Source organism: Electrona antarctica (assembly GCF_951216825.1).
Source record: "Electrona antarctica genome assembly, chromosome: 16".
NCBI lineage: Eukaryota > Metazoa > Chordata > Actinopteri > Myctophiformes > Myctophidae > Electrona > Electrona antarctica.
The window spans coordinates 45,357,005-45,381,102 of NC_136797.1; the positions used below are offsets into that span (position 1 = coordinate 45,357,005).

The window sequence follows — 24,098 nt, forward strand, 5'->3', positions numbered from 1 at the left end:
TGTAGCACTCTTTTGGCAATAGTGATCATCCTGTAATGAAAATCAGGGCATAGTGTCTTCATACATAGTCGTTCACTCGTTGTGAACATGTAGACCCGAAGTATATAGGGATAAAGTGGTCAATGCATGTTTTGTAATAATATAAAGAAATCTACAACGTAACAAGTTACTAAAGTTTTCAAATAATTGTAGTGGAGTAAAAAGTACAATAATAACACATGGATCTCCATGTGTGGAGCTGACTATCATCAACTGGATCTCCATATGAAGATCACGACACTGACCTCATCAAACCCTGGATAGCCATACATGGTTTGACATACTAGATTTGCATATATGGAGCCGGCCAGCAACTCTACAGTACATCTGACCTCACTGACACCAGATTAATAGTTTAAATCCTGCTTCTCAACTGTGCCGTATTAAGAAGCTCTGTGGTTTGGGAGAGGACGCTTCTCGCCTCCAAGGCGTCTTACTGGTGATAAAGCTATGACCCTGGTTAAAAGACAAACTCTGTGAGTGACCAGTAGCCTACTAATAAAGTAGTATGATACTTGACATTAACTAAGTCATTAGAAAAGGCTTCATAATGTGTTGTGACTTCGATGAATGCTTATAACAGTAATTATAGTGTTATAGGCCGACTACAATGTTCTCATACGTGACCTTATAAGTCAATATGACAATGAAATGCTTTTTAATGTGTAACACGTATTTATAAGTTGTTACTCCAATTATACAGTGTTATAAGTAGATTATAGTTTTATTTAAGTCACCACAAAGTCTGTGTGCCACACTTAGCAATGATATGTCAGATCTCCTGGGGACCCCCAGGGGGCAATTTAAGGACTTTTAAAACCTTTAATAATACCTAAAGAAGAGAGAAAAGGTCCATTACTGCATCAAAAGTAATCGACAAACTATGGCCAAATTGTCAAATAATATAAGAAAGACGCAAACATTTTGAAAATAGCAGATCTACAAGCTCACAACGCCTTGCAACACAATAGCTTGTAGATCGGCTATTGCCACACTATTATTGTAAAAAAAAAAATCTTCTGAATCCTAAGTTTTCAGAAAAACCTATGTTTCCTGTTATTTTTCAATAGCTAAAGTATAACATAACGCTTGAAACAAGGGGTTCCCGTCCAGAATGGACGGTGGTTCTGTGCCTTGTGGTCCTGCAGACAGCGGCTATCCTGCGTACCTCGGCGCCAGTCTAGTGCCTCGGAAACCCAGAGCGAGAGGGCAGCGTCAGCATCGTAGGAGCGTGAGTTGAAACCATGATTTGTACAGTACATGAAGCCTTCCATCTTCTTTTTTTATACATTATTTTTATTTTATAAGTGAGCAGTGATGTAAATAGGTTTTCAATGTAATGAGTCCCGGGAGGATGCAGGGATGGTCTTTTAGATGAGTCCCAGGGACATTTTATGAGTCCCACTGCAACGACGTTGGGAGTCATAATTTTGCCATTTTTACAAATTGCAGCATTTAACTCCCATTTCACCATATTACATGGTTATAATGTGGTTATATTCATGTAGAAAACGGAATTATAACTAAAGCTAGCAGAATAAACTAGAATTAAAAAACAGTACAGTAGTACTCTAACCACAAGGCCACCAGCTCAGTGGCCTTGTGGTTAGAGTGTCCGCCCTGTGACTGGGAGGTCGGGGTTCAATCCCCGGCCGGGTCATACCAAAGACTCTAAAAAATGGGACCCAGTGCCTCCCTGCTTGACACTCAGCATCAAGGGTTGGATTGGGGGTAAGTCCCTGCGACATACTCCAGGGGGTGTACTTGTACATCAAGCTGCCTCACGCTACAGAAACAGGAGATAGGCTCCTGCCCTATGGGCCTCATGGCTCGGCAAGGCTACTTACTACAGTAGTACAGTAGTGCATCCCGTGGATGCAGAGGTCGTTGTTTTATTGCCTCCCTTAACTATATACTGTGTTTTGGGATGCAAAATGCACCCTATTTTAATCTCGCACCACAGTGTAGTCCTACAGAAACAAAAACATAATACAACATCAAGCCGGAATCATAACAAAATGAAATGCAAGAAAAGAAGAAAAAGACAATAGAAATAGAAACAAAATGCATATCAGTAGAAAAGAAAATAAACACAAAGAAAGATAAAGCCTTTCTGCTCTGTTTTGACTGTGACTAGGCCTCTGCTTCTGCTGTTCCATCCATGTCAACATAGGTTATGGTTGTCCTAATACTGTGTGTGTAACTATTGATTTGTCTTCTTCTGCAACGATTGATGATTGCTACACTAGGTAACCTAACCTAACCTAGGTAACCTAACCTAACCCACTGTATACTAGTTCCAATTTAATAACAATGTAAACTCTCCTTAGTGTATCGCCCCCTGGTGGAGACTTCTCAGACCCTGTGACTTCAGCCACGTTGGGCATTGTACAGGTATGCTCTCGTTTCTAGACGTGTGTGTGTCTCTGTCTGTCTGTCTCATTTTAACTAGCCTTGGAAACCCAGACGTTTTTTTTTCCAGGGAGAAAAAAAAAAGTCCACTTCAATTCGGCATAGAGTAGTGCAAACATCTCTCACTCTCTGCTGATTTCTGATTGTCTGCACCTTTGTTAAATTGACACACACACGCACACGTGTACACACACACACTCCTCTCTCTCTGTGTCGCTCTAAGTAATTAGTCTCATGTCGCGCAGCTGCGCATAGTTTCTCCCGGCGGATCCTGCCGGGAGCTGCCTATGCCATAAAAAGCATAGTTCCAGGCTACATTTTAACCAAATGCCTATTTATATGTTGGCTATTCAAAAACAGCAGCTCTACAAGCTCACAGCACTTCCTTCCTGCCTCGCTAGCAAACTTGTATATCTGCTATTTTGGTCTGCAGCCAAATTGCATGTCAATTTGAGGGGGTCCTTGACTCGGAGAAAAAAAACGTTGAGAACTAACTGTTAGGCCTTTTCTCAATTCCCCCCTTCGCCATGGCCCTTAGCCCTTCCCCTTGCTGATGCGCGTTCACGTGAAGAGGAAGGGTTATCTCAATTCTCTTTGGACCGAGGGTTAGGGCCGAGGGCAAGGGATTGGATCCCCTTCAAATGAAGGGACTTCGCGACCAGACTTAAAAGCAAGGGGTATCCCACAATGCCTTGCGCATCCTCGAAATCAAAACAAAAACAAATACATTTTGCAGATGGCTGGAGCAGGCGGAAGAAAGACGGCACACAAATGTAAGCTACATTTTATTTTTTTTGTTATTATGATAGTACTCGATTATTCATTATTATTGCAATCTCTAGCAAAGGTTAACTAACGATATGCTACGGTGTTGCATTCATACGTAACGTTAGCCTTGAAACATGACAGTCATAATACGAAACATAAATAATAATAATAAACATAATCCGACCGTCATGTGAACCATGGCTAACGTAACGTTACCCATTCATTTGGCTAGCTAACAGCTTTATTCATCATCAATCAGTCCGACCTGTCAGTGTCGGACTGATTGACATTCTGGCTTGGCTACTCGGTGCAGTGATAGTAGCCCTGTGGTATTGTTTTATGACCAATTGCATCAAACTAACGTTATGCACCATATTATATCCTCTGGCATGCTTGCAGGGACCCCTGAACAAACAAGAGCCTTGATCAGGTTCAGGGCTGAGAATGAGGTGAAATTCGAAAGATCGAAAAGTGCTGTGAAACCTCTTTGGGAGTGAGGAAAAGTTTTGTTTTTGTTTAGAGGATACCCATTAGCTGACAGCACTGCTGGCCATTATTCTTTATTGATTTCGCTTGACCACGTTAATGGTTTTATTAGCTTGTCTATAGGCCTACCATGAATGATTATCATTTTGTCTAATACAGAAAACTCCTCGGAGAATTGGGGCTGGGTGGAAAGATCACATCACAGCAGGCTGGCAAGAAGTGGGAAAATCTCAAAAATAAATACAGGGTATGTGTGTGTGTGTGTGTGTGTGTGTGTGTGTGTGTGTGTGTGTGTGTGTGTGTGTGTTATACATGCTATTGCCAAAAATCATATTTATTACACAGATGGGTCAGTGGTTCTCAACCTGTGTTGGGACCCACAGGGAGGTTCCCAAATTATTTGTTGGGGATCTCCAGATGATTAGCTTAACATGTTTTCCCAATCCACAGTAAACAATTCAACATACAGTATCTGCACATCTCAGTGTTTGTTTTCTTAAATAGTTAAAGTAACTACAATCACAAGAATTGATTTCTTAAATACAGATTAATGTATTTTAAATTAATTAAAAAAAAACACTGTGCATGAAAACACCCTGGGTTTCAAATATTGTAAGGTTGCTTATTACAAAGCAACCTTACACACAACTTATTTTCTCTGGAAATCAATAATTTGTCTTGTCTGTCTTTCAGGACCTCAGAACTCCCAAAACGGGATCGGGGACAGATGGGGGCGAAGAAACGGCTGCAACATGGCAGTTCTTCCCAGACATGCATGAGGTGCTTGGTGGCAGGCCATATGTTGATCCTCTATTGCTGGTTGCCTCATTTTCTCCAGATCTGCCAGATCCTAACAAAAATCTAATGGTAATTTTCTGATGAATTGAAACTGGTGGACGCTGTTGTAAACAAGTCTAATGCTTTACCAGTGTGTAATGGCTACTGGGGGGGGGGGGGGGGGGGCATTTCAGAGGTTGTGTAAAAGCAGAACATACTGTAATTCCTTTCCTCCTTATTACTTTTTTTTCAGGAGATGGTAGAGCCCTCAGCAGCCTCCAGCATGGTCTCAACCTCAGCCTCCATGTCTGCCACAACCCCTACCCCTGAAATCCCATCCACATCTACAGATGGTCCTTCGCCTAAAAAGAAGAAGACCAGCACCAGCATTGTTGAGTTCCTCAAAGACGAGAGCGAAAAGGAACAGAAGAGATTCGATGCGAGTGAGGAGAAGACTGACCGTTTGTTGGGGCTGTTTGAGAAGATGGTGGATAAGCTGTGATATGGTGCTGATATAATATCAGCACCATATCACAGCGTATCCACCATCTTAGTTGCTCAATTTGTTTTATTTTGGCTGCTGTTTTAATTGTTTACAATATTTGAAACCCAGGGGGTATGTTTTCTTTCAGCTGCTGTCTGAACACTGCTGTTCCAGCTGTTTGCTGCTATTTTTAAACACTGCTGGTACAGCAGTGTTGCTGCTATGTTGTTCTACTGTATATTGTAATACAATGTCAAACTCAGGGCGTTTTTCATGCCATGTTTTTCTTTTTGTATATTAATTTAAAATAAATGACTCTGTTTGAGAAATCAATTGTAGTTACTTTAACCATTTGTTTTATACATTATATACTACCTGCCTTTGTCCAACCTTTCTTGTACCTGCAAGTTAATTCAAACGTTATATTTCTTCCAGTTTTCAAAGGTGGTATACCTGTGTTCAATTTCCCATAGCTTGGTTGGCTCAGAAGCAGGTTTGAAACATAAGGAAGGTTGGATGTCCGCACAAGCTTAACCACGGTGTGCGGACATCCAACCTTCCTTATGTATAGTTATGTCCAGCACCAGTACACTTGAGATGTGCGTGCTTCCCGCCTGGATTGTCTCTTGAACTGGAAAAGCACACAACACAGTCATGTTTCCTGTTCAAATCTGATGCTGAACCAAACAAAGCCATGGGAAAATGTAATGTAACAGGAAACGAACTTCTGGGACTACAGTAATGTACAGATCAGTGTATAGTTCCTAGATAAGTTGTCCAAGCATTGTCATTGATATGCATCAGGTCGCCTGTGAGATTGAAGAAAAATACTTTAGGCACTTTAGCCAAACAATGTCGTTTTATTTTTCAATTTCCCATTCAAAAAGCCTTGGGATATAGGAACTATAAAAAGTAGTAATGCACAATAGAATCGGGCATAAAAAAGGCCACATTGGTAACGGAATGGTCTCAAAATACACGACTAGAGCATATAAAGAAAGAAGTTTTACAGCATAGTAGGCTGCAATATTTCATAAAATTATATACGTTCGAACCAAAGTAATTTTTGGCCAATTCTGGCAGCACTATACTGGAATAGTATCTCAAAGAAGTTGTTAGTTATGCTTCCATGAGATGGATGCTTAAATAAAAAAAAGATAAAGGACAATGAAAACAAAACATCAAATAAACAATGACTTTCCTCTAATGTACAGGACAGTGGTTTACACCAGATAACCACCCTGCAGATACAAAGCAACTGTGAATTTGGTTTCTTCTTTCAAACCAAAAGAGCACAATAAATTAAATTCCTTCAGTCATAAGAAAAGTAACATCTGAATAGTGCTTACAGTGGATTACTTGCCATACAAAGTTTTTGTAAAATAAAATAGAAGCAAAAAGTTAGGCAACATAGGCACCGAGTGCCGTGCTACGAGCTTGTAGAGCTGCTATTTTTGAAAAACGTTATTAACTAAAATCTTTGCTTCTTTTTGGGATCCTTGACATGAAATATAAGCACCACTGACATAGAAACATGAGGTAGTTCAGAAAACTGTCTTCAAAATGATTTAGAAGACATTTAAAAAAAAGTCGACGCAAGGCCTAAATGGAAATTGGAAAATATAGCAGCAGGGATAATCACAATATATCCTCAATAATAAATAATAAAATAATAATAATCAAACAATGTATTATACACCGTCTGCATGGGCTGTAACCAGAGCGGCTAGCCTGTCTCTTGCGTCATTCCCTGAGGTTTCGCCATTGGCCAGGCCCTCAAGGGGAGCACGGGGTTCGAAAATGTCTGCAGTAACATCCTCATCTGGCTCAAGTGTGTCTCCATTGTCCATACACACATTGTGCAGAAAGGCACAGGTGGCAATGACCATTGGTGTGAATGTGGGCTTCACCTCCAGGGCCTTGAAAAGTGTCGTCCTCCATCTCGTCTTCATCATCCCAAAAGCCCTTTCAATGATGCCACGGCCCCTTCTATGACAGATGTTGAATCTTCTCTCTACGATTCCATTAACTGGTTCTCTGTAGGGTGTGATGAGACAGATTGGTGTTTCCAAACAGGGGTAGCCGCCATCACCTAGAAGGATGTAGCGGGGGGTGGGGGGGGGGGGGGGGGGGGGGGGGTACTGTCTGGCCCTGAAAAAGGTGCTGTTCTTCATGATCCGGGTGTCATGAACTGCCCCAGGGTAACCCACAAAGATGTCCAAGAACCTCCCATCCGAATCACAAATTGCCTGCATGGTAATTGAATAAAAGTTCTTGTAATTCAAGTAGTCCAGGTGGTGGGTCTTTGGGGGTTTGATCCTCACATGGCTGCCGTCTATCGCACCAACTACATTGTTGAAAGCTGGGGTTTTAGACAAGTGGGCAAATCCTTGGCCGACAGCATGGAGCTCATCTGCCCGAGGGAACCGGATGGCGAGGCTCTGGCGGCGACAGATGTGCTTGGCCACTCTGTGGATAATTCGATGGCAAGTGGAAAGGGGGATGCTGAACGTGTTCAACACACACCGGTACGAGAGACCATGAGCCAGCCAGTAGATGTAGACCAGGACTTCCATTTCATTACCCCAGCCATGGTCCTGGTCTCTGTGCAGTAGCCTCTGGACAGCGTTCATTGACCTTCTGGTGAGACGGAAGTCAGCTTTCAGCTCCCTCTCGACGTCAAACCATAACCGCAGGACAGGCACGGTGTTGTTCAACTGGCAGTAAACTGCACGTCGACCTCTCTGCAATTGAAACAAAAAAGAGAAGTTTGTTTAGTTTGTCATTTTTATGTTGTACCAGGTGTAATGAGAATCAATTTATTTTCCTAACAAAGTTAATAGGTTAAAACAGCATACTTAAAACACAAAATCAATGGGTAGGCCTAACAATAAATAACAGAATAAACAGCAACAAAAATGATCTTATAACAAAAGCAGAAACCACTTTTAGAAGTGATTTGAAAGAAAACACTGATTCTGCTAGCCTCAGCTACACTGGTAGAAGACAGGGGTGTAACATCAGGTAGAATATCTGAGCAAAGTGTCCCTGAAAATGTGTACAGACTGTAGGCCTACAGCGAAGGATTCCCACCTTCCCCAAGCTAATAAAGGCAATAATGTGTAGGATAGCATTACTCAGTTCAGTTCAGTTTATTTTGGTCATAGAATGAACATGGAATACATTCATTTGATCATAACTTTGCACTATAGGCCTACAGACAAATGGTTTATGTTGAAGCCAGTGGCTTATTTTGCCTATCCCTTTTACACCAAGCAGACTTGAAAGAAAAATAAATAATAGTTACTAGTTAAACAAATACAAATCAATCGTTGGTTAACGTTAGTTCGAAGCTGTAATGAATAACGTTATAAGTTACAACATTGCCAAGCTCGAGGGCTTATGAGCTTATTATTACACGAGCTTGCTGCTACGGGTCTACATACCTCTAACTGCGCCACCAATACTCCCACATGTCGGATGAACCTTCGTTTCCTTGCTCCCGCTTGTTTCGCCTCCGTCAGCCGCAGAAAAAGTTGAATCGCACAAGCGAAAGAAACAATAACAGCAGGAGAAGGCATTATACAGGTTGCTGGCGTTACCACAGAAACGGGATGTTGTTTACGTCCAAGGGTTTCCGTTGCACAATTGCGTCGCACAGCGATGCCATAGGTTTTTATAAGGGACGTTCCAATTCCTAGGGGGATGATTCCACTTGACACTCATTATGAAGGGGCAAGGGGAAGGGCCAAGGGATAAGGGCTAGGGCCAAGGGCTGAGGGGTAGGGTTAAAAAATGAATTGGGAAAGAGCGTTAATGTCACACGCGTTTTGTTTAGTTTTCATATAGGGCCTATTTCATATAGGGCCGCCCGTGACTAAGGCAGTGTTGTTTTTGGCAGCACATTTTAGTTTTAGTCATAGTCTCTAGTTTTCATTTAGTTTTAGTCACATTTTAGTCACCTGGAATGTTTTAGTTAAGGCCCTTTCCCAATTCCCCCCTTCTCCATCGCCCTTAGCCCTTCCCCTTGCTGATGCGCGTTCACGTGAGGAGGAAGGGTTATCTCAATTCTCTTTGGAGCGAGGGGTAGGGGCAAGGGCGAGGGTTAGGATCCCCTTCAAACCAAGGGATATCGCGACCAGATTTCAAACGGAAGGACATGACACAGAGGGCGGAAGGCGGACAAGGTAAGACGCCTTTTCAGTCCTTTATTATGGAACTTATGGAAGAATATGATATTAACCAATATTATTTGAATGTGTTAACAATCTGCATCGCCAAAAATATCGCAATCTCTAGCAAAGGTTAACGTTACCTCACTTGAACTAACGATATGCTACGGCGTTGCATTCATACAACGTTACGGTAACGTTACCCATTAATTTTGCATCAGCGCTTTATTATTTTTTATTTACCGCCGGTGCCCCGGTGGAACAACTCGGATGCAAACTAGCTTAACTAGCAGGCATCAGTCCGACCCCCAGACCACGATATGTCAACATTCTGCAGTTTTGGAGCTCTTAAAAGCCGTGAAATATCCTACTGTACCTACATAACGCTGTCGCTGCATAACGTTGGCTACTCGCTGCAGTTATAGCTGGTATGGTATTATCATGACCAATGTTATGCTAATCCCCACAAGTTGCATAAGTTACATAACTAATTAGCAATGGTGTTGGTTTTTCCCCCCAGGCAAACCAGCTATGGAACAGTCTGCAAGCTGCTGTACAGCCTGTACATTGGATGGAGATGAATCACGATTGTCCTAAATGTTGTTGAATTTGAAACATTATCATTCATATTATTATTAGCATACCACGACTTCCATGATAGAAAATGACTCTGTTCTTAATGATATTAAAAACAATGAACACAGTGACCACAGCCCCTTCTTTCTATACTGTAAATTGTTTTTCCTTTTTCTAACCCTGTAGGCTATTATGATATATAACTGTACCCATTCTATACAAACTGTTAATACAATAATCAATGAATCAGGTACAACTGTTGAGCAGTGTGTCAGAATGAGCTATATCTAGCTGAATTACATTCTGGTGGGCTACCAAGATGAGACAAAATTACAATATATTTATTTCATCATAACCACAGCCATAAATATTTACGTTCCATCTCTTCTCCCAAAATAGCCGATCTACAGCTTATAGCAGTGGTTTCCAAAGTGGGTTATGGGGACCCCCAGGGGTCCTTGAGAGACTTCCAGGAGGTCCCCAGCTAAATGATAGTTTGGAACCAAATGGACCCATAAGGGTCCATTTGTACACTCTCAGAGTTAATTAACATTGATTTTACAATATAAATTGGGGATCCCAGAGACAGAAATGCCATCAAATGGGGGTCCATGGACTAATGCATGTCACACTGGTGGTCCGTGACACTGCTAGATTCGTAAAAATATATGGGGTGCCTGGCATATCTCTTCAAATGGGGGTCTGCGGGCTAATTCGTGTCAATTTGGGGGTCCTTGACATGAAAAAGTGTGGGGACCACTGGCCTGTAGTGAGCTTGCAGATCAGCTATTTTCTGAGAACAGGTTGTATATCAATATCTACAAGGGACGTTCAATATTTAGGGACGTTCCAATTCCTAGGGTGATGATTTATCCCCCTACCCCTTGACACTCATTATGAAGGGACAAGGGGAAGGGCCAAGGGATAAGGGCTAGGGCCAAGGGATGAGGGGTAGGGTTAAAAAAGGAATTGGGAAAGGGCCTTAGTCTAGTTTTAGTCGACTAAATCTACAGTTGTATTAGTTGAGTAAAATGTATTTTGGCTGGACTTGATGCTGTCGTAATGACTGTTTTTACACTTGCTGAAAATAGCCGATCTACAAGCTCACAACGCGTCGCATTGCGACGCGTTGTGAGCTTGTAGATCTGCTATTTTCAGCATGCAACCATGTGTAAATTGACTTATACTGGATCTCTTGTCCACTAGTCCCTTCCTGACGTCTAGTTTTTTATTTGTTGATGAAATTGTCAGTATATTTAGTCATCATAGCTTAGTTTTCATTTAGTTTCCATTTAGTTTTCGTCAGTGAAAAGGGGTAGTCGACGAACATTTTTCGTCATAGTTTTAGTCGACAAAATCAACACTGGATTAAGGATTAATATAGTCGACTATGGATGGCCAAAATGGTATAGTCGACTGTTAGTTGACTATTACAGAATTTTTACAAAATAAATTGACAGATTGGCAGTGGAATCATCAGTCTGATCCCTCTGATTGCATAACATAAAAATAAATAAATGCAATAGAGGAGCATTCCATTTGGGCTGTGGGGGGTACTTGATTTAACATATACTTGCTTGGTTTCTCCCAATAAAAAAAGAATTATATATATTGTGGTGTCTCCAGTGACAGCCACCATTCACCGGCATACGTTGCCATGGTAACCAGCAGCGCACCAAGCAGACAGAAACCCTACGTCACGAGACGCGCTCTGGGTGTCGTGGTAGACAACGCCTACCTACCGAACCTCCTACTCGGCCAGTCAGGGTTGATGCCGCCGCCTACTCGTCAGGTAACCACACTCACCTGCGAGCCTGAACGAGGACTATATAAACACAGACGGACTCGCGTGTCAGTGCAGGTTGGTTCACCACGTAGAGAGAGCTAGAGACGCAGCGCGCTCGTAGAGCGAGCCTTGGGTGGTAAGTGGCATAGAAATGCAGCGCCTCTCTGTACCACATTCCTATATGCCTGATCCACACCCTCACCACTCTATCCATTCATAGGCTTCATGGAGCAGCAGCAGTAGCAGTCCTGACGCGGAGACGGAGAGCGGAGCAGCCGCATCCATGGACGAATATATGTAAATGGCCCGGTCGATCAATGCGAGGACAAGGAGCTCGCATCTCCCGGACGCCTTCATTCATCTCAGGTCGTAAGCCCACCTTTAATCTTACGTTCTATGGACGGCCATAGAAGACTGTTAAAGAAGACGGTGATTAACAATTCGAGCCTGGCCAGCTCCCATGGACATTGTGTGAGCGCCTCGATCTGAAAGAAGAGATCGCAGGGGAAGAGACATTGAGAAGCTGTTATTATTATTACTATTTGGCCGAAGATATCGTATAGCGGTGAAGGACCCACCCACTCAACCGTATCCGTCTGAAGATCCGGTTGGGCCGGGCTCCGTGTCTAGACGCGCACCAGAGAAAGCCTCTTCTAGACCCACCTGCGGCAGTCAGGCGGCCCGAGGGCGCCCCCTAGGGCTCAGCCGCCGTACCAACTGTCCAAAAAAGTGAAGTGCTAAGAAGAGGATTATTATCGGGTGTTTAACGTTGGTAGACCGCCCTGGGTGGACCCAGGGCCCCAACGTATGTTTCTGTTGGTTGTCAGTGTGTAACTCTGTGCCCTCTCACCCTACAGACCGGACTCCAGAGGCACAGAGCTTCACCCCCCTGAACATTGCCTCACACTGTTTATTTCCCCCTGTGAGAAACCCTGAGAAAATAAAATCCGTGACTAGAGAAGTCCAGACCCTGGTTAACCTGAGCCCTGTGTTTGATTTACATCCGAAACCTCACAGTTGGTGGAGAACGTGGGTATCGTCGATCCAAATCATCGCTGGCGATGGAACACGCCAATGCCATTGCTGCCCTGCTTAGGAGCCAGGCAGAGCTCCAGAATGCGGTTAGGGACCTAGCGCGCACCTTCGAACGCGAGGGCGAGCAACGCCGGCCACGAGGGGGCACACTCACCAAGATGGGCCCAGAGGACGACGTGGAGTCGTACTTGGAGGTGTTTGAACGCACCGCCACCAGAGAGCACTGGCCAGCAGACGAGTGGGCCAACATCCTGGCCCCGTACCTGTCCGGAGAGCCCCAGAGGGCCTATACTGACATGCCCGCCGGGGAGGCCCAAAACTACGAACGGCTGAAGGCGGCCATTTTGTCCGGCCTGGGCTACAGCCTTCCAGCCAGGGCCCACCGGTACCATCTCTGGTCATACACGCCCTCCGAAGCCCCCCGGCCCCAGATCGCAGGTCTAATGAGACTGGCACAGAACTGGTTAACCACAGGAGAGGACATGCCATGGATAGAGCGGATAGTAGTTGACCGGGCCGTCCGGGCATTGCCACCCAAGGCCAAAGAATATGCTGCCGGCATTAGCCCCACCTCCGTCGATGCCCTGGTGGCCCTGCTGGAGAACCACCAGGTGAGCATCGACATGGCGAAGCAAACACGCAGTGAACCAACCCAGAAGGCCGACGACAGACAAGGACGAGAGAAGCGACGGCAGCAACCGACACCCTCTCGGTCCCAACCCCCTGCGAGTCAGCAGAACGAGCGCACCCAGAAGGCCAGGAGATGTTATGTGTGTGGTCAAGGAGGCCACCTCTCCTGGGCTTGCCCGGACCGGCCCCGCGACGCGGATGCCTCTATGGCGTCGGCCGCCAGTCTCGACCACGGCCGGCCCTGCCTCCACACGGGGGGCAGCCTCCGACGCGCCACCATCCCGGTGCGGGTGGACGGAACCGATACCCACGCGCTGGTGGACTCCGGCAGCGTGGTGACGCTGGTGAGGGCGGACCTCGCCACCAGTACCGGGCCCCGGAGCCTCCCGGTCACCTGTGTACACGGAGACGTGCGCCGCTACCCAGTGGCACGGCTCCAGGTGCAGACCCCACGGGGTGACGCCCAGGTCACAGCGGGCGTGGTCCCCGACCTCCCGGTGCCCCTTCTGATTGGCACCGACTGCTCACTGTTCAAGAAGTACTGGCGGGCCAGGCCCCCGGGGGGCCGACGCCGGAGGGGTCGACGAAGTGCTGGCCCCCGCCTGGCCTGCCCGGCGCTCGCCGGGACCCCGTCCGAGCCCTCATCGGACGCCACCTCCCCAGACACCGAGCGGCCCGGGCCCAGCAACCCGGCCCTCCCGCCCGCCGACGCACCAGAGAGAGAAGCAAGCGACGACCCATTCACTCACTTCCCAGAGCTTGACACGCCGCCAGCCCATCTCCAAGGGAAGTTCGCCAGCGGCCAGTGGACCGACCCGAACCTGGCGCCGGCTCGGAACCACGTGTCCGCCGTCGACGGCGTCCTGAACCCTGGGGTGAGTGAAATTTCCCTACCACACTTTGTAGTGAAGCGGGGCCTTCTATACCGGTGTTATAAGGACAAGGCAGGCGAGCTTGTAGAACAGCTGTTGGTCCCAAAAGAATACGTCCTACGTGTGATGTATTTGGCTCACTCACACCAGCTAGGTGCCCACCTAGGGGTCCAAAAGACCTATGATAGAATTGTCACTCGCTTCTATTGGCCGGGAGTGAAGAGCGCGGTCGAGCGCTTCTGTAGAGCGTGCCCAGAGTGCCAGCTGGTGGCCCCCCGCGCAGTAGCCCATGCGCCGCTTATACCCCTACCAATCCTAGACGTTCCGTTCTCACGCATTGCGATGGATATAATCGGCCCGTTGCCTAAATCAGCCAGAGGCCACAAGTATATCCTGGTCATAGTTGATTACGCGACGCGCTACCCAGAGGCCATCCCGTTGCGCACCGCCACGGCTAAAACTGTTTCACACGAGTTAATGATGCTATTTAGCCGGGTGGGTGTCGTGGACGAAATCCTAACGGATCAGGGCACATGTTTCGTGGCACGCCTCATGACCAGCTTGTACCGATGGCTAAAGGTGAAACAGATTCGAACCTCCGTCTACCACCCGCAGACGGACGGGCTGGTTGAAAGATTTAACCAGACATTAAAAAAAATGCTAAAAAAAGTAGCAGAGGAGGACGGAAAAGATTGGGACCGCCTCATCCCGTATGTTCTGTGTGCCATACGAGAGGTTCCCCAGGCCTCGACCGGCTTCTCTCCGTTCGAGCTCCTCTATGGGAGGAGACCCCGCGGCCTCCTAGACCTCGCTAAAGAGGCTTGGGAGAGCCAGCCCTCGCCATTACGCAGCGTGATAGAGCACGTTGTCACACTCCAAGAACGCGCAAAACGCGTGTGGCCACTGGTGCGCGAGCACATGCAGAAGGCACAGGCCGACCAAGCGCGCATATACAACAGAGGCGCGCTCATACGAGAATTCAAGCCCGGAGAGCAAGTGCTAGTACTCGTGCCCACCACGGAGTGTAAATTCCTTGCCCGCTGGAAAGGACCTTACGAGGTGGTAGAGAAACTCAGCCCGGTAAACTACCGCGTCAGTCAGCCAGGAAGAAGGAGGGAGACGCAAGTATACCACATTAATATATTAAAAAAATGGCACGAGCCCGAGGCCATCCCGTTACCTGCTCTCCTAACTGCTGTCTCTCCTCAGATCCCACCAGTGGCCGTGGGCGAGGACTTGTCCCCCCAGCAGGCGCAGGACGTCCGGGAGCTGTTGGACCGAAACACAGATGTGTTCTCCGAACTGCCAGGGCAGACCAATGTCGTCCAGCACGACATCGACACGCTGCCGGGCAAAGTCGTGCGCCTCCGCCCATACAGGATCCCCGAGGCCAGGAGGGAGGCGGTCCGCGACGAGGTAAAAAAAATGCTGGAATTAGGCGTGATAGAAGAGTCGTATAGCCCATGGTCCAGCCCCATCGTACTGGTCCCCAAACCAGACGGCAGCCTGAGGTTCTGCAACGACTTTCGGAAGTTAAACGAGATCTCCGCGTTTGACGCCTATCCAATGGCGCGCGTCGACGAACTCGTACAGCGACTCGGTCCCGCACGGTTCGTGAGCACCTTGGACTTAACAAAAGGGTATTGGCAAGTCTTGTTAACTCCCCGGTCCCGACCCAAGACTGCCTTCACTACCCCCGACGGGCTCTTTCAATATAAGACAATGCCGTTCGGAGTCCACGGCGCGCCGGCCACCTTCCAGCGCCTGATGGACAAAGTCCTCCGCCCGCACCGAGAGTACGCGGCCGCTTATATTGATGACGTCATCATTCATTCCGTTACTTGGTCCCAACACATAGAACAGGTGGAAGCGGTGCTGGCCGCGTTACGCACCGCGGGGCTCACCGCCAACCCAAAGAAGTGTCGGGTTGGTTGGACGGAGACGGACTACTTAGGCTATACTATAGGCCGGGGCTGCATACGCCCACAACAAAAGAAAGTGGAGAGAATACAGGCCTGGCCCCGACCCACCACCAAAAAACAAGTCAAATCATTCCTCGGCCTGGTTTCATACTATCAAAAGTTCGTGGAAAACTTTGCCACTCTGGCTGGCCCGCTCCACGACCTAACAAAAAAAAACCTGCCCCACCACGTATGTTGGACCGACAGCACCGAGGCTGCGTTCCAAGCGCTGAAAGCGGCACTATGCAGCGAGCCGGTACTGGTCACACCAGACTTTAGCCAGCCTTTCACGCTGCACACGGACGCATCCGGCACCGGCGTCGGCGCTGTGCTCGCACAAACAATAGAGGGCGACGAGCACCCGATCACATACATAAGCAGAAAGCTATTGAAACACGAGAGGAATTATTCAACAGTAGAAAAAGAATGCCTAGCGGTGAAGTGGGCAATTCACCACTTGCGCTATTATTTATGGGGACGGAGGTTTACGCTCATAACCGACCACGCACCACTCAAGTGGATGTCGACGAACAAAGATAGGAACGACAGAGTGACACGGTGGTTCGTCGAGCTGCAAAACTATAACTTCAAGGTGGAACACCGCCCAGGTAAAGAGCTAAAACACGCCGATGCACTCTCGAGGCGGTACGAAGACGGACAGGTCAGTGAAGCTTCTGGCGGGGGCGAGAAGCTTAGGGGGAGGATGTGTGGTGTCTCCAGTGACAGCCACCATTCACCGGCATACGTTGCCATGGTAACCAGCAGCGCACCAAGCAGACAGAAACCCTACGTCACGAGACGCGCTCTGGGTGTCGTGGTAGACAACGCCTACCTACCGAACCTCCTACTCGGCCAGTCAGGGTTGATGCCGCCGCCTACTCGTCAGGTAACCACACTCACCTGCGAGCCTGAACGAGGACTATATAAACACAGACGGACTCGCGTGTCAGTGCAGGTTGGTTCACCACGTAGAGAGAGCTAGAGACGCAGCGCGCTCGTAGAGCGAGCCTTGGGTGGTAAGTGGCATAGAAATGCAGCGCCTCTCTGTACCACATTCCTATATGCCTGATCCACACCCTCACCACTCTATCCATTCATAGGCTTCATGGAGCAGCAGCAGTAGCAGTCCTGACGCGGAGACGGAGAGCGGAGCAGCCGCGTCTATGGACGAATATATGTAAATGGCCCGGTCGATCAATGCGAGGACAAGGAGCTCGCATCTCCCGGACGCCTTCATTCATCTCAGGTCGTAAGCCCACCTTTAATCTTACGTTCTATGGACGGCCATAGAAGACTGTTAAAGAAGACGGTGATTAACAATTCGAGCCTGGCCAGCTCCCATGGACATTGTGTGAGCGCCTCGATCTGAAAGAAGAGATCGCAGGGGAAGAGACATTGAGAAGCTGTTATTATTATTACTATTTGGCCGAAGATATCGTATAGCGGTGAAGGACCCACCCACTCAACCGTATCCGTCTGAAGATCCGGTTGGGCCGGGCTCCGTGTCTAGACGCGCACCAGAGAAAGCCTCTTCTAGACCCACCTGCGGCAGTCAGGCGGCCCGAGGGCGCCCCCTAGGGCTCGGCCGCCGTACCAACTGTCCAAAAAAGTGAAGTGCTAAGAAGAGGATTATTATCGGGTGTTTAACGTTGGTAGACCGCCCTGGGTGGACCCAGGGCCCCAACGTATGTTTCTGTTGGTTGTCAGTGTGTAACTCTGTGCCCTCTCACCCTACAGACCGGACTCCAGAGGCACAGAGCTTCACCCCCCTGAACATTGCCTCACACTGTTTATTTCCCCCTGTGAGAAACCCTGAGAAAATAAAATCCGTGACTAGAGAAGTCCAGACCCTGGTTAACCTGAGCCCTGTGTTTGATTTACATCCGAAACCTCACAATATATATATATATATATATATATATATATATATATATATATCCTTTTAAAACAAAATCAAACTATTTGTTAATTAATATAACCAATTAGGCCAATCTCTAAATCGAAAAACATCAAATTAGAGATTGGTAGTGTCGGACTAATTGAGGTTCAGGCCTATAGTTTCACACTAGCATTCTCGTTTGTGTGTTTCTCTCTTCTTGTGCAGGTGTTCTGGGGTCTGGACAAGAAGCTGGCCCAGAGGAAGCACTTCCCCTCGGTCAACTGGCTGATCAGCTACAGCAAGTACACTCTCGCTCTGGACGAGTACTACGACAAGCACTTCCCAGAGTGCGTGCCGCTGCGCACCAAGGCCAAGGAGATCCTGCAGGAGGAGGACCTGGCCGAGATCGTACAGCTGGTCGGCAAGGTGAGGAGACGACGGAATGACCAACGTTTAACCCAACATTTAACCCATTTAGACCTGGAACGCATCTGTGTCACCTTTTAGCTTTTAACCACATTAACCCATTTTGACCTGAGATCTAAAAATGTCTTCTACATCCTGACAGTTTTCAGAAAAAGCTATGTTTCTATGTCAGTCGTTCTTCGATTTTTCAAAAATAGCAGACCTACAAGCTCTATGAGTTTTGTTCCGTTCAAACCGGAGACATATTTTTTCTTGCTTACCTTTCTTTCGTTTCAATATTATCGCTCGTGTTCATATTTTGAACGAGAGGCAGGTGAGAAGTCAGAAATTAAGAGCTTAGTAAATCCATCTGATCAAAACCACGGAGAGCTCCTTAGATTAGGAGAGACGAGCCATTCTTTCTGCCGCGGTAAAGTAGGAAGTGAACGGGACCGCAGATGAACGAAGAGCCAAAAGTATGGTGGCCTTGGAGTCCAACTCAAAAGAAAAAAAGAGAAAAATGCAGAATATTCTTCTCTCGTTTGATATCATCGAAAATGCGCTAGGACGTGTCCTCTGGATCCGTCGGCTGGATGGCCGATGACGTGCCCACACGTCGTACGGTCTGAACCAGTTAACCAACATTTAAGACCTGGAACTTATCTGTGTCACCTTTTTAGCTTTTAACCACATTAACTATTATTTTAAACTCAAGCTGTAAAACATCCACTAATGTCTCCTCATCCCGTTGTAGTCGTATAACAGGCATCTCTGGCTGAGTCGGACAAGATCACGCTAGAGGTCGCCAAGCTGCTGAAGGACGACTTTCTGCAACAGAACGGTTACACCCCCTACGACAGGTAAAAAACCCCAAAAAGAAACACTGATGTGTAGTGTACCTTTTTTTTTATTTTTATTCCTTGTCCAGATGACTACCAGGCTTGACAGTTGACAGTGATGATGACACAATAGTATTTTACTTCTTTCTCGTGGATTAACCCATTTTGACCTGAGATCAGATTCTAAAAAGGTCTTCTACATCCTGACAGTTTTCTGAAAGAGCTATGTTTCTATGTCAGTCGTTCTTCGATGTTTAAAAAATCGCAGACCTACAAGCTCGTAGCGCGCCACTCGGTGGCGCGCTACGAGCTTGTAGATCTGCTATTTTTCAATAGCTAAAGCATAACATAATGCTAACACCAAAAGGGGTTCCCGCCCAAAATGGGTTAATGTGTTTAATTCGCCGTTTTTTTAAATCATTTTAAAGAAATAGCGGATTTGTCCCGGACCCGTCGCGTTATGACGACGAAACCTGGGAATCAAGTCATCCTCTGGGCTGCTAGGGCTTCTGGGAAATTGAGCCCAATGCATGTGAACGGGCCGTTTGTTTAGACTACAACATGCTGTGCAGGGTGGCTTCGTTTCGCATTGTCATGGCCGCTGGTTCTTCTGATCATAACAACCTCGGCAGCGTAGAATATTGGATTAAATAGCAGGGAACGCGGGTTACGCAGTAATACTGTTAAAGTTCTCAACTTCTCGGTCACTCTTTTGGGATTCCATATAGAAGCCGGCAGCCATGTCTTCTGTGGAAGCAGAATGTGACGTTGCACAACTGAAATAGCTGATCTGCAGCTGTGGATCGGCTATTTGTCTGTTATTATTTTAAGATTGGAGCATTTGAAGTGGTCAACTACCAATGCTGCATGTTTTAGAAGCGTCTTCCATACAATTGTATTAGTGTCAGATATGTCACAGACTGTTGACTCTCGCAATTTCCAAAAGCTTCATCATACAGTCTGGACCAACGGAAGAGCTGTCATGCCTAAGCGATAAAGCGGAAGTGGAGCCTCCTCCCCACTTCCGTTTCGTCTTTACAGTCGCGCAGATTTATCCCAATATAAATAGAAAACACCTAAGCATGTATAGCTTGTTGCTTAGCAGAAAAGAAAATGCAAAAAGAAAATGTAAAGATATTTTAAAATATATTTCCGTGAACGGAAATGGCAGCTTCCTTACTCAGCTCATGGGTTGCTATAGTTCCAGACTCTATATAGCATTCGGACTTTGTGGAATAATTGTCTGGCTACGTGAGACTAGATATTTCATAACGGGACTTCTTTCCCTGCACCACACAGGTTCTGTCCGTTCTACAAGACGGTGGGCATCCTGTCCAACATGATCGCGTTCTACGACATGGCGCGCCACGCCGTGGAGAGCACGGCGCAGAGCGACCAGAAGATCACCTGGTCCATGATCCGAGAGCACATGGGAGAGATCCTCTACAAGATCAGCGCCATGAAGTTCAAGGTACGGTATGGTTGGGGACCGGCACAATGATTATAGAAGCGCCAAATCATCGTCAAAATGTCCATACATCTTTTTTTCAAATTCTTCCAGTCACAAATTTTCATTTTCATTTTTCAAAAATAGAGAAAATAGTTGATCTACATTTACAAGCTTGTAGTTTACGTGTTTTGTAATATTTTTGGAAAGACAAATCTATTAAATGTGTTTTTTCCCCCTGTATATTTATGTTATTTGTCATATCTGCCCTGTGCAATTTGTGATTATGAAGCCCAAAAGGCTATCCGATACACATTGTAACGTTCCAATGCAAAAAAAAAACACAATTAAATCGTTAATTGCAATTATTTGTGACAATTCATCGTCAGCTTAAACTTGTAATGGTGACAGCCCTAGGTGAGGCACTCACAGGGTTGGTGCAGCGGTGAAGTGCCTGCCCACCACCACCGTGGAGGTTGTGTGGGTTCGATTCCACTGTGGCGCATCCTGCTTTGTCAAGCTAGTTCTCCACAAACACAATCGGCCCGTGTTCGGAGGAGAGGGAAGACAACGAATGATGCATGTCATATGATGAAATGCAGCGCATCGTGAGCTTGTCTTTTTCAGACTTTTTTTTGCCTATAAGGACATACCCAAATTTAGGGATTCCAGATTGAAAGTGACTAACAGACTTGGCCAACGTTCCCGCCAGCAAATATCCCGATGTTTGATTTTCTCGGGCTTGTGGTTGACTTGATCAATGAAGACAATCGATTCTAAACGTGTCGGCAACTATCACTCTGTATTAACATGAAGTAAATCTTGTGCGTTGTTCCAGTGTTGTTTTCGTCGACTAAAACTATGACGAAAAATGTCCGTCGACTACCTTTTTTCACTGACGAAAACTAAATGAAAACTATGACTAAATATACTGTCGATGTTGTCAACAAATTAAAACTAGACTAAATGTTAGGAAGGGACTAGAGATCCAGTATAAGTCATTTTACACTTGGTTGCATGCTGAAAATAGCAGATCTACAAGCTCACAACGTGTCGTGCTGCGACGCGTTGTGAGCTTGTAGATGGGCTATTTTCAGCAAGTGTAAAAACAGTCATTACGACGGCATCAAGGCCCGCCAAAATACATTTTAGTTGACTAAATCAACTGTAGATTTAGTCGACTAACACTAAGACATTCCAGGTGACCAAAATGTGACTCAAACGAAATGAAAACTATTCAAGGAGACTATGACTAAAAGTGCCATTGTTCAAGTTCTGTTCCACGAATCTAAAATGTATCTTTTAACTAACGTGTTATTATTATTGGTCTGCTTCAGGACCCGGTGAAGGACGGCGAGGCCAAGATCAAAGCAGACTACGCCCAGCTGTTGGAGGACATGCAGAACGCCTTCAGAACCCTGGAAGAGTGAACCATCATCATGTCCCTCTTCCTCCCAGTGCTGTGCGGTGTGGTGTGGTGCAAACAAACAAACAAACAAACCCCAGTGGCCCCAAACTGCTTTCAAAAAGTCTTACCAAAAGGCCATTGGATGTCTTTTTTTGTTTCTCTTCATTCCTCGAGTGCTTACTTCCAACTCTCAACATTCCGACATTGTTCTGTCAGTCCAGTTGTTCGTTCACATTATATATTAACTATACACACCTGCGTTCCTTGTAAGAATTGGTGCTGGAAAGTCCTATTATTATTATTATTATGTGACCTGTGACTATAATAATATAGCAACGCTGTTATTTATCCAGTCCATTTCATCGCTCATCGGCACTCGTCTACGATGCGAGACGCCGCAACAAGTTCCGTTACCAGACAGTTTACATGTAGTTGCACGCCATATCCGCGCTTTGGGGGCGGGCTCTCCACGGCTCGGGGCGAGCCGTCTTCACTTTTCGCCGGGGCGAGTTGGAAAAGGGGCGAGGTGACCTGGTACCGGCCAGAAGAGGCATATAGCGGGGGTTCATGTGGTTATAAATGCTATTCAATGATATGTCATGATGTTTTCATTGTCAAAAGAATATTGTCAAGGTGGTGCACTGTTTTCATATTGCTGGATAATATGGTGCGGTGGGAGAGGAGAGGAATCAGTTATGTTATGTAAAGAGAATAACCATAACACGAACATAGGCCTAAATGCCTGCAAACATATTGTCATTAACCTATTCATTTATTCATTCCTTCATTCATCCATGAATACAAAAAATATATCTATTTAAATAACATTCTTTTTTAGAATTGCGACAAATGCATAAAAGCGCCATCATTATGTGTTTAGAATAATTTGCAATCCACAATCATTGGGGAGGGAATAACCTGACTGTGTCAGATGGTGGCAGTATCGAGTTCACGAGTAGCCTACTGTCCGATATCATCACTGGGGAGTAGGGAGTAGGGACTATGAATTCGGACGCAGCCACTGATTTCGGACGAATCCTTGGTTTGTGTTCATGGTAACCGGTGACAACTTCCTGTACTTCACACACAACACAGTTACGAGATGGAACACTTAATTTTACTCAAGGAGTTTCAACTTTATTGAATTTTAATATTAACATAATAGTTAAAAACATTCGCACACCTACATATCAAACATGTAAAAAAAAAGAAAAACACATTTTAAATTTTAACATGAAGCTTTAGTTGCATAAAAACATTTGCACACCTAGAACAGACTGTTGAAAAAGCAGTGAGCAACATAAAACATTATAATAAATAATAACACGGTCAACTTGGGTCAAGAGAAGGGTTTTTCCTGTTACCCGCCTTATTGTGTTTTAAACCTGCAACTTTTCTTGCAGGTTTTTCTTTCATTGATAACATGTAAATCATACAGTTACAGTACAGCGTTCAACACTGCTGCAAGTGAACAGTGAACTTTACAGTTCATTAAGAGGCATTCAGGTCCATTGCTGTGCTTTAGAAAACATGGCTGCCGATTGGTGGGTGGGACAGGGACTGCATTTGAGATGTTCACGTACTTTTACGTAAAGACTCATGGTGGGGCTATATCTTGTACCACCCCTTAACCCTTATCCCTAAACTTTATTTTAAAAAACCTTTTAAAATAGTTCAAATAGTTGATCTACAAGCTCACAACGTGTAGATGTAGATTGGCTAGTTGAACTATTTTAAAATGATTTTCAAAATAGTAAATAGGTGGCGCAAGACTAGGGCCCAGTCTCAAAGGGATAGCATCAAAACAAAAGTCCTTTGCGGTTTTGTTTAGATTTCAGGCCCTATCAATTCATAGACATGACATGAAAAATAACAACAAAATTCAATATAATCAGAAACAAAAATAAAACATATATGTACAGAGTGGAGTGTTTAAGGGAGAAGTGATCCTTTCCTGTCCCTCCGGCCTGCTGAAAGGTGGATTTTTAGGCCTGTTTTAAAAGATGCAGGTGAGCTGCATAATTATTTTGAGGGAGGGGGTCAATTATTTTCCCTACTTGGTCTGTGTCTCATAGGAGGGCTGTGGGCAGTTCAGAAACCAGTCTGTGTCTCATAGGAGGGC

General features: G+C 45.9%; 1 protein-coding gene across 1 annotated transcript; it reads left to right on the plus strand.

The window, feature by feature from the left end:
* Positions 1–1,153: 1,153 nt before the first annotated feature.
* On the plus strand, positions 1,154–22,208 carry LOC306939513 (V-type proton ATPase catalytic subunit A-like; the record flags this gene model as incomplete). Its single annotated transcript, XM_079524100.1, has 6 exons — positions 1,154–1,203; positions 2,370–2,433; positions 18,103–18,303; positions 19,048–19,142; positions 20,421–20,592; positions 21,906–22,208. The coding sequence occupies 6 exons, from the start codon at positions 1,154–1,156 to the stop codon at positions 21,996–21,998; spliced, it is 675 nt and encodes a 224-aa protein (XP_079380226.1). The 3' UTR covers positions 21,999–22,208.
* Positions 22,209–24,098: the final 1,890 nt, after the last annotated feature.